Below are 17,872 nucleotides of genomic sequence, written 5' to 3'. Positions count from 1 at the left end.
TGTTTCTAAAATCTAAAAAGAAAAAAACTTTCAATGCAGAAACAATCTGGCCCACAAAGTTTTCGATAAGGGACAGTGACCCTACATTTATATGTGCATAGTTAAATTTTAGTATGTCTACCTATCGTAATGTTCACAGTGATTTTTACTTTCTTCCTTTGCTTTCATGTGTTGTCTAAATTTTCTTTTTATAATGAGCACATTTACCTTTATTTTAAAAAAAAATCAATGTATTTCCACTTGGGAAAAGGGGGAGGGGGAAAGAATCTGGTCCTTATGAAAACACTCAACCAGATTTCTTAATTTCACATATTATAGCTCTGTTCACATATTATAACTATGTGCTTTATAATTCATAGTCAAGTGATTTTTCTGCTGAATAAGCTTTCCAATCACTTTCTTGATTTGTGACCAAGCTCACCATAGAGTTGTATCTTTACATCATTTATAGTAGTCTAGATCAAGACCTATTGGCAGCCCAGGAGCGCAGCAGCTGAGACACCTTCCTGGGCTCCCATAAAAGATCTCTCCCTGGGCAACTGTCAGAAAACAAACAGATGCCCAATAGTGCCAGATGTATCACCACATGCACCACCCAGAATGACAGGAAGGAGGACAAAGAAAGGGAAATCACAAAAGGAAAATATATATGCTTTCATGTAGAAATCTTTCTCTTGCCTGAAAATTAGAGAACTAAGTAATTTTGTTGAGTACCTTCTCTCTCTCTCTCTAATGAGACTGCAAGTCCCCATAAGCAAATACATGTCTAATACTTCCTTTGACCCTAAGAGAAATGAAAAATGCATAGCTTTTAAAATTAACTAACTGCTAAACAAATAACCATGCTATTAATCAAAAATATAAAGAGGTAATTAAAAAGTTATAGTTGGGAAACAGAAGTCAAATGGATGTTTGTAAGAATTAAGAGTTTAAAAGGCCCACGATAATAGCAGTATCACACAATCAGCTCCATTCCACTAGATTTTGGTTCATTCATTCGATGATATTTACTGCTTCCAACTGCGGGTCAGGCAGGGTGCTAGGTACTGAGACACAGCTGTAAGCAGCGCAGTCTTGCCTCTGGCCCTGACAGAGGGGGTGGGAGGACAGGACGGCTGCAGTGGCCGCAGAGAACTCCAGCTGCTCTTTCTCATAAGGGACTTAAATATGTGTGTCCTGGTGCCAAAGGTGTTTATGGAGTCAAGTACAGCATTGCTTTTTGGAAATTATGAAGCCCAACTCTGATTTTAAAATCCAGCCCATAAACTTGCAACTGGAGTGATTTGAGACACACATTTTAAACACTTTTTTATTTGTGAAATTAGAATACTACCTGCACCTCACACTTCTGAGCATATAAAATACCTGACATGGTGTTGGGCCCAGGTTTGTTTGTTCGACTGGTTGGTTGGTTTTGCTGGGCAAAGGTTATTTCTCTCCCTTTTCCTTCCTCCCCACCCACTTCCATTTTCCGCAATGGACTGGCTGCCCCCCCTTACTTGCAAACACCCTGGAGTCAAGATAATAAGATACCTTGACCACCAGGAAAGAGTCAGTGCTCCTCGATACCAGCAGTAACATGGATCATGAACCCCTTCCGGGTCGCCACCGTTACTTACATTCTAGACCAGCTGTCCTAGGTCTTATCACAGTCTAGGCCACCACTTCCTGGAAACCACTGGTGTACCTGATAATGACTCACGTCTCATTGTTGTGTCATAGCCTCTTCAACATCTTCAAACAATCAGCAATTTATTCTTACACATTCTGCAGTTTATCCAAAGGCCCATATGTTTCCCCTTACCCAAAACTTTCTGAGAAGAATTTGACAACAACCATTTAGTGGGCACTACTATACTGATGTTACCATCCTGAAAGTTTTGCATCAATTGGGTTTGCATCAAAAAGTTTGTTCTCAGTTTTTCCATAATATCTAATGGAAAAACGTGAATGAACCTTTATGTTCTCTCATTAATGCCCACATCGACTATACAAAGTGGGTAACATTATCATCCTCACTTTTCAGATAAGGAAGACATAGCTTAGAAAGTCTGTAACTTGCTGAATATCCTTCGGCTGAAATCCCATAGATGTATCAGCTCTGGGATCTTTACTTAAAAGTTAGCCCATTGATGATTTCATATTGCCTCTAGTGGTACAGTCAGTTATTTCAAAGATGGCTCTACTTCAGGCAACTTCAATATCACCTGGGAGCTTGTGAGGAATGTAGAATCTTGGGCCTTCCCCAGACACACTGAAATACAATCCACATTTTAACAAGATCTCTATGTGGTTTGCACACACTTTAAAGTTTGAGGCGCACTGTTCTAGAATATAAAATCGCCATCCCTAACCTCATTTTCATTCTGGATGATCCAAAGCTGCCGTCGGACTATATGGCAGCTATATGCAAATTAGAAGGCACCTCATCTTCATATAGCATTTGGCAAAATGATAGTGTCATTGCACAAAGAAAAAGACAACGCTTCCTTCAGGCCGCCCTTCTCCCCCATGGCTGGGCACACACCACTCGACATCTACACAGACCATCAGCAAAGTATATGGTATTGGCCATTTTATGCCAATATCAAATTCTTGGCCAAATATCTCACTGACATTGCCCTTGGCCCTGCTAAAGCCAAAATTCCTAAAACTCTGACAAGCACTGCTAACACTAAATTTTCCATTACAATATGGAATATAGGATCAAGGTCGATTGAAGGATTACTGAATCCGAAAGTATGTTAGCACCCAACTTTAGTGAGGGTTTGGCTGCAGTGCAGTCTAACCAAACAGCTATACACTCTTATCCCTTTGCTATGAGCACAGCCTGAGGGAGAAGATCAGGCTAGTGCCTCCAAAATACATGAGGAGAACGATGACCTGAACAGCCAAACTCTACCACAGAGCCACCATTTCAAGAACTGTTCACCACCTCCCAGACAGGCCAATGTCTACTACAGTCAGGACAGCCTGCTTTTTAGCTCAAAACCATTATGCTTTTTACCCCAGAGGATGTGCGTACACTGAAAGAAGCAGATAACCTACCAACCAATCTATAATCTTATACATCTCAACAGTGGTATCAAGTTACTTGATATAGGCTGGTAATGCCAGTCCTTTCTAAGTCATTTTTCATTTTAAACAAATAACACAAGATTGTAAGAAAACTGCAAAATCATCTTACAAAGTAGTGGTGGCAACAACTTAAAGGTTACCTTCTTAGCAAATTCACTTTAAGAAACATAAAATCAGGAAAATAAATGTGTTCAAAGTATAGGTTTACAACGAATCAATCAAAACTAGCGATCACAGCTTTAAGTGGAGAATTTTTTAACCCCTTGAGAGGAAAGTGTCACAATATAACATGACCAAAAAATGTCATTTTTTTTTTTAAGTATCAATACATTTCCTTGAGGATGTTCATGTTTGGATACACGCACATATATTCATGAAAATCATAGTATATTAACAGTATGCTATTTAAAAGCACAGTTATGTAGCAAGTATAAGCGATTTGGGGTAAACAGTATGGTGAAGAACACAGTACAAGAAGCAAGAAGATTTTAGGCTTTGATATATGTGACCAAGATAAGCAAAACTGCCACTTTGCTAAACCCTAAGCAAGCCCCACCCTAAATGTCAACAACAGCAAAAAGTCCAGAACTGAAATTATTTCTTCAGTGGTGTGAGAATGAGGAAGAAAAATGCTAGCATGTCTCATATTCTCACTAGATCCCTCAGACTCCATTAGGCATTCACTTTCTTTGGTTCCAACAAATAGATTCTGACTCTCTAATTGAAAATAGATGCATTGTTTTAAAATTAAAGGGGAAAATCATGCATTACGTGGTTTAAAAGAAGAAGGAAAGTATGTATGTGATGCTTTGCCAGGAGTTAACTAAGAACAGCCAAATGACCAGATTCACAACTTCCTACTAAAATGTGTTAAACTATGCCACATGTATTTTATATGGTGGCTGTCAGTCCATGGATGTCCAAGCTCTGAGCAGCTGAAAGGGATTTAGAGGGAGAATGCTTTAGCAGAGTTCTCACGTGTATTTGGACTAATCAGTAATGTTCCTTAGAGCACTTGCTCTTTTCTTTTTTAAAAACAGCCAAATTGGTTTATGCTGACTTTCATATAGGAAATGTTTAGTAAATATTTGTTGAGTGACAAAATGAAAGATGACAGACACTGCGTTGCACTGGGCAAAGGACGGTCTTTTCAGTAAATGAGTTAATTATATACCCATATGAAAAAAATCAAACCTGACCCCCCCCACATCACACCATACTCTACAATCCATCTGAAATGGATTGTAGATCTGAACGTAAAAAACAGAACAAAGAATTTAGAAGAAAAACCTGCAGATTATTTAAACAACCTTAAAGCAGGCAAAGATTACTTTAAAAGGATCAAAAGGGTAAAAAAATGATAAACTGGACTATATTACAGTTAAGAACTTCTTTTCACTTAAAGAACTATAAAGAAAATAAAAAGCAAGCCACAAAGTAGAGACGATATCTGCAATACATTTACTCAACTGAGATTCCTTAATACATGAAGAGCTCCTAGGAAACAGTAAGAAATCAGACAACCCAATAGGGAAAAAAAAGGGAAGAAGTATTTTTAAAAAGATAACGAATGGCTAATAAATATATGAAAAGGTGCTCAACATGCCTACTTATCAAATAAATACAACAGTGTGACACTACTATCCAGCCACCAGAATAAATAAAAAGACTAATAATATACCAAATGTCTTCAAGGATATGGGGCAACTAGAACTCTCAAAGGTAACTGGTGGAAGTGTAAATTGGTACAATTATTCTGGAAGACTCTTTGGTAGTATCCACGTACTGAAACTGACCAGATGTATACCTTCTGACTCAGCAATTCCGAATTCTAGGTACGTAACCCAAAGAAATACATGCTTATGTTCACCAAAAGACAGGTACAGAAATGTTTATATTGGTATTATTTGTAATAGCCAGAAACATCCAAATTTCTATTAACAACAGGATATATAAACAAACTGTAGCGTATTCACAAAATGTAATATTATACAACTGTGCTGTTCAATACAGTAGCCACTAGTCACATGTAAATATAAATTTAAAAGATTAAGTGAAGTAAAAATTCAGTTCCTCCGTCACACTGGCCACGTTTCGTGTGCTCAATAGTCATCACGTGTGGCAAATAGCTACCATATTGTACAGACATAAACCACTTTCATAAAGTTCTATGGGGCACTGCTATTAAACAGCAATTAGAATAAGTGAATAAAGGAAGTAACAACATAGGTGAATTCCACAAGTGTAATGTTGAGTGAAATAAACCAGACACAAAGGAGTATTATACTGTATGCTTCTATTCATACAAAGTTCAAAAACTAATCTATGTTATTAGAAGGCAGGATGGTAGTCCCCCCTCGGGGTTGGGAGTATTTTGAAGGAAGCACAAGGAGGCTTCTGAATTCCTGGTCATGGTAATCTGGATGAACAGGTCTGTATGCAAATGTGTTCACAATGGAAAAATACATGGACAATACTAATGATGTGCACACTTTTCTGTATACAAAAATTACCAAAAAAAGAAAAGAAATCAGCCTCCGTCTATTGCTCAAGTCTTTCCTTGCTTCAGAGTTCTCCTCTGATGAACATGAACTCAAGATAACTCATCCTGCATAAATGATATGGCATGCCTTGGGATTATGGATTAATTTTAGCCAAGAAAAGGGGATTACAAAATTCATCTTCTATTTTTATATGGCTGACATGGGTATAAAAAGAATAAAGAACTACAGTGGAACAAGGATAAAGTGAGGAGAAAACATGGCTAGGACATATTTGCAAGACATTAAAAGAGAAAAGAAAGTACACAAAGGGATTTTGAAAGCTGATACAGGTTACTAGAGAATCCGTGTTGATCAACTCCCCAGCAAGAGTCCTAGAGAGAAAGGAAAAAGGGGTAAACCAACCTCAGAAAAAGAGGTGGTTGACACATCAAGTGGGTCATGAAAAGTCTCTAGATTCCTTTAGACTATTTATTAGAAAGAAAACTCTCAAAGATTTGTAGAAGCAGGAGTAGAAAGTTTCCCTGTGAAAAAGTACAGGCTGTCTTTGGTGGCCAGAAGCCAACAACCTAATTAAAATAACTATCGTTACTAACACCCACAAAACCTGCAGCTGATTTTGAACTTTGAACACTGTTTTTCTTTTAAAAAAAGTACACAGACATAAATATTGTAATCACTTATGGGACTGAGATGCAAAGAAAGAAAAATTCCCACTGGGCTAGAGACCCCTGTCAAAGCAAATCTGTTTTTAATTGTCTTTTTTTTTAATTCTCATAAGTACCCTGGAATGGACAATGTTCAAAAATGGTAGGAGCTTTAAATTATAACAAATAACTTTAACAACAGCTTCATCTCTTTGTTAGGGTTTTGGAATCAGAGAATCAGCATGAAAAAACACTAGTGCTGGAAAGCATTTTAGAGGTTGTCTAGTCCATCCCTGGTCTTATTTCAGCAAAATGGCCTTAAAGAATTTCACATGTTAAAAATACATTCTATTTTTGAACACATCCAGATAAGGAGATTTCTCTCCTTGGTATCCCATTTCAATGACTGTCACTCTGAGGAAAGTTTTCCTTAGATACCTCCTAAATCTGGTCATGCTGTTTAAGCTATTGTCTGTTTGTTTTAGTCTTAATAAAGATGGAAGATAAGTAGTATCTGTTCTCTCCATGATGACAAATTCATCTTATAATAACTTCCAAACATTCTTTTTCTCATTTGCAAGACATTTTCACATAGATTATCTATTTAGCCCTTGAAATATCTTGTTATTATCTGTACCATTCTACAGATGAGGAAATTCAGGCTTAGAGAGTAAAGAAATTTAGGCATAGGGAGGAAATGTGACAATCCCAAGGTTACTCAGTTATTCAGTGGTTTGGCTCAAACTCAGCTACTCACTTCATTTATAACTGTTGCTATACCACTAACCTCCCAACCTTCCCTGATATCCCACCCTGAACAATGCCAGAAAAAGAAACTGTATTTTAGCACAGGCTTAGCGAATGCTGAGCAAAACTGGAGGGCTTGCATCTATAGAGAATCCATGTGTCATTTTAGTTTTTAAATTGATGGTATGATTTTGCAGTGGATAATTGTGATTTGTGCCAGCATCATTCCTCTTCTTCTACTAACTGTACCCAGACTTCCCTCAGGGACTGTCAATCAAATTGCCCAGCCTTGTCTACAAAGCTGGCACGGAAGCCGGGCTAGACAAATCAGGCAAGTTTTCCCAGGAATTTGAATCCTGAATGGGGTGACAGAAGACTGGAAACGGTCAGAGTTCATGCTTCTCTCAGATGAGTTCCACAGACCTGTCCTGGCTTCCGAGAGTTAGTCCTTCGGCTTCTCCTCAATTCTCCAAGTGACTTCACAGTCCCATCAATTCTTCTTCCGCTTAAGTTAGCCAGTGTTGGCTTCTGTTGCTTGCAAGCGGAGAACCTTGACTGAAACAACTCTTCAGAGGCACAGATACCGACATATACTGATTAAGGTCTGCCTTTATTATGTGCTTATCATACAGGTGACAAATATTAAATTGAAATCAGTCTCTTAGAAAATTACCTCATGTTGAAAAATGTAGTACAGTAATTTTCTTGTTCAACTGATCAAAGGCAGGAACAAGTTGGCAAGTCCTCCAGAATCTTGGCTACATTTGTCTTTTGAAAAATGGCTTCTGGGAGCTTAGATTTCTCAGGAAGCAGAGAAAGTTCAGAAGGCTGTAAATGTGCTTAACCAGGTACTTTCCCCGTGACACGTCCTTTCCTGGAAAGGTTCTGGGAGGACCAGAGGTATTTGTTGCAACATGTCCCCTCAACCTCTCCACCCCCAGGAGAGAGGGGAACACAGGAGTCGGGCCTGGAAATTGCTGGCTGGCTGGTCAAAGGCAGCTGCAGCCTAGGTGCTAAAAGAGTCCTGGTCATCAGGACTTATGGGTCTAACGGTAAAAGCTAGAAGAGGGGACAGTGTCTACCGAACATTAGCATGTGGCTGAGTTCTACTCAATAACTGTCTTGAAGATTCATCAGATTCTTTTCTCTTCCTGGGATTGGCAAAGGGAGCAAAGGCCTTTCAATACGTTGAAACTGCTGTAATACCTGGATTTCACAGTTCACAGAAATGATAAGCCAACAGTAAAGGGACACCAGGACCTGCTAACTGGAGTGATTCACTCAGTGAACAAAAGCTCCTACAACATTCCTGGCTTCTTGTGGGGGAGATAACAAATTATAAAACAAGAAGCTTGCTCACTGTAAGGTAATCTGCAATCGAATAAAAAAGTAAGGCATGTGTATATGAAACAACAACAACAAGCAAAGCAGGAAGAATGCCAACTACCGGATACAGGAAGTAAGTACATAAAAATCAGGAGTTCAAAAGCTTGTGATCTATTTCCCCAAGCTGTAACTCAAGACAGTTCTTATCATGTTAACATAGAAATTTTACTGAGCTGATTTCAAGGCCCAAAGAATAATCAGAAGAGTATGCCTGTATAAGACAGGAAAGCATAAAATAATAGTGATGAAAAGTGTACCTTTTGGAAAGTAAGAAATGACAGAGTAATCTGTCTCATCATTGAATGCCTTGCACCTAGTGAAGCCTTAAATGGATCTTTTGATTTGACTAAGCAACAAATATTTGATCCCTTTCAACATCAGCTATCAAACACTTGTGTTTAGGAAAAAGGCAAAGTAATATTTAGAAATAAATAAACCCGAGCTCACAGTGTTCAGAAGAAGTCCTCAGACACATTCTCTTACTTGGGCTGAGTTCAAGCAGCTCACTTATAAATATTACTTGTTTGGGAAAGAAAGTCCAAAAACAGGATAGTGGATACACGCCCAGGGAGGAATTAATCTGTTTTTTTGGTAAAAGTTTGCAATTTATTACAAGCTCCCCTGGAAATGAAGATCCCTGGAACACTGAGTAAGGGCCCTGAAGAGACATGCTATGCAACACCACTACCTGGGGCAGAGGTTGTGGCCTGGACTCCCCTTGACCACTGTGCCAGCCCCCAGCTAACTAGTGAGACTCTCAATTCAATGTAGTAACACTTACACAAGAGCAAAAGAAATTCCAATATTTCAGCATGGCAGTCCCCTAGCTAGACCAATTTCACAGCAAACAAAACTGAACAATTCCTCAGTTAAGAACGGGCCATATCATCTGTAAGCTACATTCTCCTTTACAAAATATATGAATTTAGAAGCAAGAACAAAAGTTAGGCTGGACAATACTGGAAAATGTTTGTTTTTATTAATGCTACTACCGTAGATTATGGCCAATGTGGCAGTAGGTGCAAAGAAGCTTTTTAATAAACCAAATGGTTATTTATGTTATATCTTTAGGGTCACAAAATAATACAAATCACAACACACTGCCTCCAAGTAATTGCTAATAAAATGCACACCAAGTCCTTTAAACTATTTATAAAATATTAGAGCATACTGTAACCAGAAACTTCTGTAGGAAGTTCTAACCAAGACATAAAATATTATTATTATTAAGTAGGTATCATAAATATAAGAAAATAAAAAATTCAAACTTCTTAGCCTGGATTCAAAAGCTTTCAGAAGCACATTCTAAGCCTTTTTTTCCTTTGGTTCTTATTTCTTCAGTTCTCCTCTATAGGAATTCTGTTCTAGTAAAACTGGCCAATTTATACACTGCATGCACATACCTTCTTCTGAACATCTACTCTAGCCATTCCTCCTCCCCAAAGTGCCCCTCCCTCAGCTCGGCCCTTGCCTCTTTCTGGACTGCAAATTTCTGCCTAGCCCTGGTTAACCTTCTCTGCCTCTCTGACAGCCCATTGCATTTATTCCCTTATGTATCAACAGCTATCTATTGATTTGAATAATCATTTCAACAATGGTGAGGGACAGGAGGGGAGGCTTTCAGCTGTTTAAGCTTACAAATTATTTACCTATTCATAAAGCAAGTACCTTTTGAACACCTACTGTGTACAAGATACAACGCCAGGGACAATGAATAATTCCAAGATGGAACTGACACAAGATTTACTTTCAAAGAGCCTAGAAACTAGTCAGGAAAATAAGATCAATACCCAAATCATCATAACTAATACAAGCTAGGCAACTATCAATACTCCAGTATGGGTTCTGCAAGAGGGTGGGATCACTTAGTACCACAGGGGGAGCAGAGAAGAATGAGGAGGAATCGGCAGTTGGGTGGAACAGGAAGGAGACAGACATTATTTCCTTAATAAGCTTTAACAAAGGCAAGGAGGGAGCGGAGCTCAGGAAGTTAATGGAGGAAGCAAGGGGTGATGCTTTAAAATTCATACACGTTGTAGAGAAAAGGGAGCAAATGTGAACGTAATTTATATTATGAACTAAAGGGAATTAAACGTATTGAGGAATTCAGATGTCAGTCACTATATTAGGCAGTATGTTAAGTAACCAAGAGATGTGGGAAGATTTCACAGGATAATTATGATCTCTCAGAAAAATCTGTATTATTATAATGTTTTAAGATGTTGATTTTTAACTGAACGGTATCCAACACAGTAAAGTCTGCTTAACTAGAATTGATACAAAGAGCTCAAATAACACACATTAAGCATTCTTCAATGTGTTCTATGAATAGGGCACAAATTCCACATCATCTTCTACATCTGTGTGTCTGTACAATGAATGATCTTCACATGAAAATTTAACACCAAGGCAAGATCCTGAAGGATTCTTCTGGAGCACCAAGAAAGAGATGACTTTTTGGTATAATTAAGGAGATGGCATTATCCTTTAATGTGTAAACTGGCAATATGTATGTATATATGTAAAATATACAAACAAACATCAATTACACCACACATGTGGTAACTCAGACAGAATTCATCAGATCATCATGTTATCAACCAACTGTAGATTGGAAAAGTCACTGGCATTTTAAAAAATTCCTTCTACAAAATAGTCTTACAATTCCAACAAAACAAGCATGCCACCTATTTCAGAAACTCGTTACACTGAGATTTCTTGGGGGGTGGGCTGGGGGAGGGGGGGACCCTGATCCTTTTAAATTCAGACTGCTTCCATATCCAGGCAGCCTCATTTGACTCAGGTACCATATTCCCATGAACCTACCCAGATCTTTTCACTCTTGAGAGTAAAAGCAGGGAGGGTTATTTGTGGAGAGACTCTCGTTGCCATCAGAAAACTAACTGTGAAGGTATCAACTAGATAAGAAGCAGCCAGTTGATTTCAGAGAACCACCCCCCAAAAAGAGATGCCCGATTTGAAAATGATCTGAATATTGAGAAGCTTCTAAATGGTAGCAGAAGCGGAGGTACAGAGAACTGCTTTATTTTACCTATGATTCATGTTTGTGAGTTACATCTCAGTTAATGAGTCACACTGGGCATGCCAACTTCTTCCTAGTACTCATTGATACTGGTATATGGAAATACCCTCAGGAGTAGATTATCAAGAGTACTGAGAGAATGCAAGTTCTGACTGAAGGTCCTAAAATAAATGTAGGTGCAAAGGTGATGTTTTGTAAACAAAAGGTGAGGTTTTACCAACTTATTATAAGATGAGCATCTACAAGTTGTAAGGAACAAAGACTACATCCATCAGTAGACATACTGATTGATTAACAGGAAGACATTTCTACAAATTCCAAATAGATTCCGCTTCCCTTATAGACTCCCAGCATAAACTCAAACCTGGAGATACCCTCAGATGCACCAACCTTGTTGGGCATTATGTAGCTATAATATTTGGAGGGTGATTAATTACAGCAATTGTTTTCACCTGAATAAAAAAAAGATTTTTTTTTTTTTTCTATTTCAAGTAAGAAAAAATGCTGAATATTGGGAAAGTTTGCTTGTTTTCTAAAAAGCTAAAAATTAAATTTTTTTTTCCCCTAACCCTTTCTCAAGTGATTTTAGAAGTTTCCATTACTCTAATACAACTCCAGAGAAACGTTTGAAAGGTTACTGGAAGTGACAGATGGGCCTATTTTCAAATAAAATTAAGCCTGTGGTACTACTGAAAGGAAGTCACGAAATCCAAAATTAAACTGGACAGAATGGTCTTAAGCTGTTTTTGTTCTTTTTTCAAGGGAGTACAAAGAGTGGGAGGTTGAAGCAAGGCCACTGCTTCTCATCTGAATCCCCTCACTTGGGTCAATTTGTCTTGAACTGACAAACTGTCTTCTTAAGGTAATGTGTGCCCCTACATTTTAAACATCCATGTATCTATTGTTGAATATCCAAACGTCCTTCGGTGATATCACTAAGAATACAACTCCAATTTTTTATAGCTATAACTTTAAAGACTTACGGAAAAAAACCAGTTATAAACAACTTGTTGAGCCATTGAAAGCCCCATGCAGGATGAGATGGAAAACGTCCATTAAAAAAGCCACCACACATCCCAGCTCTTCCCAGGAGGAGCTCCGCCTACCTTATTGTGCTCGTACTTGTAGGGGATCTTGAGCGTGTCCATGGCTCTGATCATAGCCTGCATGGCCGTGAAGATGTTCTGATACACCAGCTTGGTGAAGCCCCTTTTGTCTTCATCCGAGTAGCCCGACCCGTGGATGATTCTCATCTGCTTGATAAACGTACTCTTGCCACTCTCTCCTGTCCCTGAAAGAGAAACAACAGCAGCTCATCAGACCATGAGACCTTCTCACAGTCTCCCAGACAACTAAACTAGGAACAGGCCTTGGACGTGACATCTCCAAGGGCCTGCTGAGAGGGGCATCACCAGAGGGGGAAATGCCACCTATGGAGAGCACTCAGCAAAATTAGAGGAGTGACAGTCCGTTTCAGAGGCAGATGAGCTTTAAAAGAACAAAACACTGTCACCTCTTTGGAAGCCGCTCAGCATGGAATTTTGATAGTGATTTGTAACCACGTATCTTATATGAAACACAATAAAAATAGCACCGTTTGAACAGAATGAACACTTGATAAAGCTCTCTTCCCTGGAGAATGTCTGAAATGATTCCAGGAGGCTGGGATATTTAGCCAGGATTTGGATCTGAAAATGACAATACACTCACACAAACGCTGATCAGAGTGTGGTAAGACAAAAATGCCTGAAAATTTCTAGACATTTTCTCTTATTTTAAAATGGGGTATGTGGAGAACACAGTACCTAGATAAGAATTAGCATTTTTCAGGACAGCAAGTATCAACTGTATTTATTTCCGGGGGCTTTGGTCACCTGAGTTATGCCAAGGAACCGCTGAATCCAGAGAAGACACAATGACTCTCCTTCCTTCTGCCTACTCTTAACTATGACACAGAAATTTACTGTTACTGGATTTTTTTCTTTTGTGTTCTCATTTTTCCCTTCAATATTCCTTTTCAGTTACCATAAGCCTGAGGATAATCCATAACAAAGCTACAAACGCCTGTGGGGAGGAGGAAAAATGGAAACATGAGATCATTTCACTGAATGATAACATATTTCTTCTATAGTGAATCTGAAACTGTGAATCTAAAAACTTCATTTTTTAAAATATAAGTGGTTTTGGGAGTATGTAACTTCATTTCTGAGTATCTCCCACTCACTTTCAAATTTCCTTGAAATTTCCAAAACAATAAATGTCTTTGTCTTCTCCTAACAATGTGGGGAAAAAATTAAAAGTTTTTTGGATATTAAACATGGAAGAATATAATAATAACACACAGGATGACTACAGCGTCCTCATTGCCATTTCCTATCAACAAGGCATTAAAACAACAACAACAGCAACAAAAAGGTGTAAAAGGAGAACTAAAAACTAGGAATACAACATCTGTCCTAATTTTGTTTGGTTTTTCTGGTGGTTGGATTTCATTATCTTTATAAACAATCATGAAAAATTCAAATAAGTATTACAGCTTTCATAGAAGCACTCTTAAATGACTACAGATGTCTTGGTAAACACAGAAGCCTCACACAGTTACAGTGAAAGATGATTTCTGGCCCCACTGTCCAGTGGTCACCGATTCCTTTATCCTTTTCATATGACTTTTAATAAAGTGATCTGCAACTTCTTGAAATATAAAATGAACACTTCCTTTATCATTTTCACATGACTTTTAATAAAGTGACCCGGAATTCCCTGAAGTATGAAGTTAACACTGCAATGTGAATGCTATCAACCCATTTTAACAAGATTAATTCCAAGGAGTTAAAAATGAACTTCTTATAATCCCATCCATGAATACTGGGAAAAAAAACCCAGAAAGTATTTTAAAAGCTACAAAATTGTTTCTCATTACTAGTCAACAATTTATAGAAAGAAACCAGTATATTTACTTTCTGAGCAATTCAAAGTATGGAAGCAAAAGACCTAAATCGCTTCTCTGTTTATTATCCTTATCCCAGAACCAACAGCTTGCTCTGAGGGCCCAACTAGAGACATAATCATCAAATCAGAATCTCTGCCAGTTTTTTCCACACCAAAACCAAGAAGAAATCTTAATATGTGAGGTTAATGGTATGAAAAGAAAAGGAAAGAGAATCGAGCAAGAGGCCTCCTCCTAGCTGAGAGGCTTTTATATACTTGCCCTCTCAAAATAAAATCAAGAAAGTAAAAGAAGAAATCTTAAACCACACTGGCTTGTGTGTCACTTAAGTCGTGTTGGGCAAAAGCAGTCAACGCTTAGCCCCTCTTGGGATCTACACTAATTAAGCCCCTAGACATCACCCTAATGAAGACTCCGATTATAGGTGGAATACGGGACCCAAGAAGAATGAAATGGGGAGAGATTAAGAGGAAACAAAAAAGAATCCAAAAATCAACTCCAAAGTAAGACATGTTCCTGTTGCCTCAGATACACCCAGGGATCCTCTCTCTCCATTTTACTGTCTTGCTTGGTGCCCCGGGAGGCTGACTGGGAAGGATTTCACATCAACAGCTCTCTTGTGCTCGGTCTTCCTGCGTTTAGTCCATAGGAGACACCAGGAGGAGACCAGAGAGCAAGAGAATGAGGAAGGTGTATCTATTTCCCCAGTTTGCTCCCTGCAAGGGAACCACAGATATGCTGTGTCCCCTTCAAAAGGCCACAGCTCCTGCTGGGTGGCCCCCTCTGGGTGACTGTACCTGCTCCCTCACCTCGCTGGCCCCTGGTTACTGCACTCATTAGCCCTCACTGGTTACCTACACCTGGTCAGCACCTTTTAAACAGTCCCTGAACAAGACTCTTCTCAGTCACCTAGCTGGAGTAGGCCATCTGTTTCCTGCTGAGACCCTGACAGGTAGAAATAGCCAAAGGAAAGCATGGGCAGCTTAATAAAGGAAGGAACAGGAAGGCAAGGGAATGGAAGTACCCTCTCTTCTTCTTCTGCCCTTTCTCTATGAATCTTGCTGCTTTTTTTCTAGTCACTAATTCACTCTTATAACACTCTTCTGGAAGCCAATCATGACAGAGCCCAAAACCAGAATCCAGGGCTCGCTCCTGACCCGCCCCCAAAAGTACTAATAAATCTAATACTTGTCCCCCAGAGTATGTACACGTGAGCCTACCTGTCTCCCCGCAACACACACTTTAAGACTGATCTCCAATCCTGACAGAGGAAAACAGTCAGTCATCTCCACCACCTGAATATCCTCTCTCTTATAAAGGAACCAAAAGAAATTTGTGTTCAACCCTTTAGACTTTGCCACTTTTAAATACACTGTCATTTTATCCTTTCAAAACTCTATGAGACAGATTTTTTTTCCCTCATTTCGTGGAAAAGAAAAGGCCTTGGAAAGGTGAGGCATCTGAGCTAAGATGACACGGCTGGTAACTGGCAACACTAGAGTTCGAGCCCAGCCTTCAGCTGCCCAATTTTGGTTTGGCAATACTTCCACAGTCATGGCTGCCCAAATCCAGGATAATTAACTTTCACTGCCCGCACTCTAAAAATGTCTCCACCTGGCTTTGACTACACTCAACTTTCATCCATCTAAACCTAATTCTGAATTTCTGAATACTACTTCAATTAATAGGGACCCATTTTGATTCTTGGTACCATCTTCCAAGACTGGCCATCCCTCCCAGGTAAATTTTACTCACAAATTTAATACTCACACTTTGATTCTATTGTATAAATGCAGCAAATTCAAAGTGAAGGCAAGCTTCACTTAAGAGAAAATCTGTGTAACGCAAATGTTACAGGTACAATGATAAAAGTAGTCAAAGTATTATTCTGTAGTATGGACTAAAACATCAACCAAGCAAAGAACTCAGCTTCTTTGTTCCATGAAAAGAGTTCTGTCATGGAGATAAATTAACAATTCTTCACAAATGTGTAAGCCAAATTTCATGTTCTTCTCCTCTTTTCATAAACTTATACAATATTCTCAGGGTTTGAAATGGACATTTTATTTCATTTAATTTATGCATGTTAATGGGTTTTTTCCCCCTATACTTTGGCTGTGTTGGGTCTTCGTTGCGGTGCGCGGGCTTCTCATTGCAGTGGCTTCTCTTGTTGTGGAGCACGGGCTCTAGGTACGCGGGCTTCAGTAGTTGTGACACACAGGCTCAGCAGTTGTGGCTCACGGGCTCTAGAGCACAGGCTCAGTATTTGTGGCGCATGGGCTTAGTTGCTCTGCAGCATGTGGGATCTTCCTGGGCCAGGGCTCGAACTCGTGTACCCTGTGTGGGCAGGCGGATTCTTAACCACTGAGCCACCAGGGAAGTCCCAGAAATGGACATTTAAAAAATCTACTCAGGATTAGAATTGAAAAAAAAAAATCTGTAACAATAAAACAAACCCCCAGCTGTTCCAAATTATAAAAATGATGCTTCCTAAGGCCACATGGAAAGCATAATGAGAGACTTCACAATTCTTTATCTCTGAATGAAAGAAAGCAGACTTCTACTAGTAGGTGGCTTTGTGAATCCAGTGCTGGCTAATCTCTTTTCACAGCAGAGAGCATAAGTAACTCTTAACTTACCTAAAGAAATACAAATCTACTATCTTATCAAAGCCATTGATAAAATCAAATCTAGGAAGGAGCCCTTACATTAAATCTAGGGGGTGGGAGGCTCCGTCTTTGCTAATTTGAATATATCTCCAATCATATTATTTAATAACAAGCATCACACACACAAGGATGTGAGTCCAGAAAAGTCCTGCTTTTCTCCTTCATTGGTCTCTATAAATGTGGCTGAAAATTTTCTCTAGAAAAGTTATTTGTACCTTTGTTTAAGTACTATGCCTTTTCGCACCCCAGCCCATCAAAACACCCACAAATGAGACTATTTAAGAATCATGCTATTTGGGACTTCCCTGGTGGCGCAGTGGTTGAGAATCCACCTGCTAATGCAGGGGACACAGGTTCGATCCCTGGTCCAAGAAGATCCCACATGCCGTGGAGCAACTAAGCCCATGCGCCACAACTACTGAGCCTGCGCTCTAGAGCCCGTAAGCCACAACTACTGAGCCTGTGTGCCACAACTACTGAAGTCTGTGCACCTAGAGCCTGTACTCCACAGCAAGAGAAGCCACCACAGTGAGAAGCCCGCGCACCGCAACGAAGAGCAGCCCCCGCTCGCCGCAACTAGAGAAAGCCTGCGTGCAGCAACGAAGACCCAATGCAGCCAAAAATAAATAAATTTATTTTTTTTTTAAAAATCATGCTATTTAAAAAGGCCACTTCATCTAGCATGCATAACTGATTTTGAGGGATACTTTCTTCCCTACCCACTGGATCAGGACAAGCCACAGAGAGCAATCCCAGTTCACTCCACATGTCCTTCCATCAGGCCAAACAACAAATACGAATTTATATAATATCCTACTGTGGAGGGCACTTTGTAAGCTGTTAGAATATGTGGC

At 39.2% G+C, this 17,872-nt stretch overlaps 1 protein-coding gene across 1 annotated transcript in view; it reads right to left on the bottom strand.

The window, feature by feature from the left end:
• Window positions 1-17,872, bottom strand: part of LOC309823695 (guanine nucleotide-binding protein G(q) subunit alpha) — a 291,379-nt gene that overhangs the window by 175,897 nt on the left and 97,610 nt on the right. The window contains exon 2 of the mRNA XM_082656228.1: window positions 12,509-12,693. Within this exon, the coding sequence (XP_082512354.1) occupies window positions 12,509-12,693 (185 nt within the window). The remainder of the gene's footprint in view (window positions 1-12,508; window positions 12,694-17,872) is intronic.

Source organism: Grampus griseus (assembly GCF_964374135.1).
Source record: "Grampus griseus genome assembly, chromosome: 6".
NCBI lineage: Eukaryota > Metazoa > Chordata > Mammalia > Artiodactyla > Delphinidae > Grampus > Grampus griseus.
This window is presented reverse-complemented; position numbering and strand designations above follow the sequence as displayed.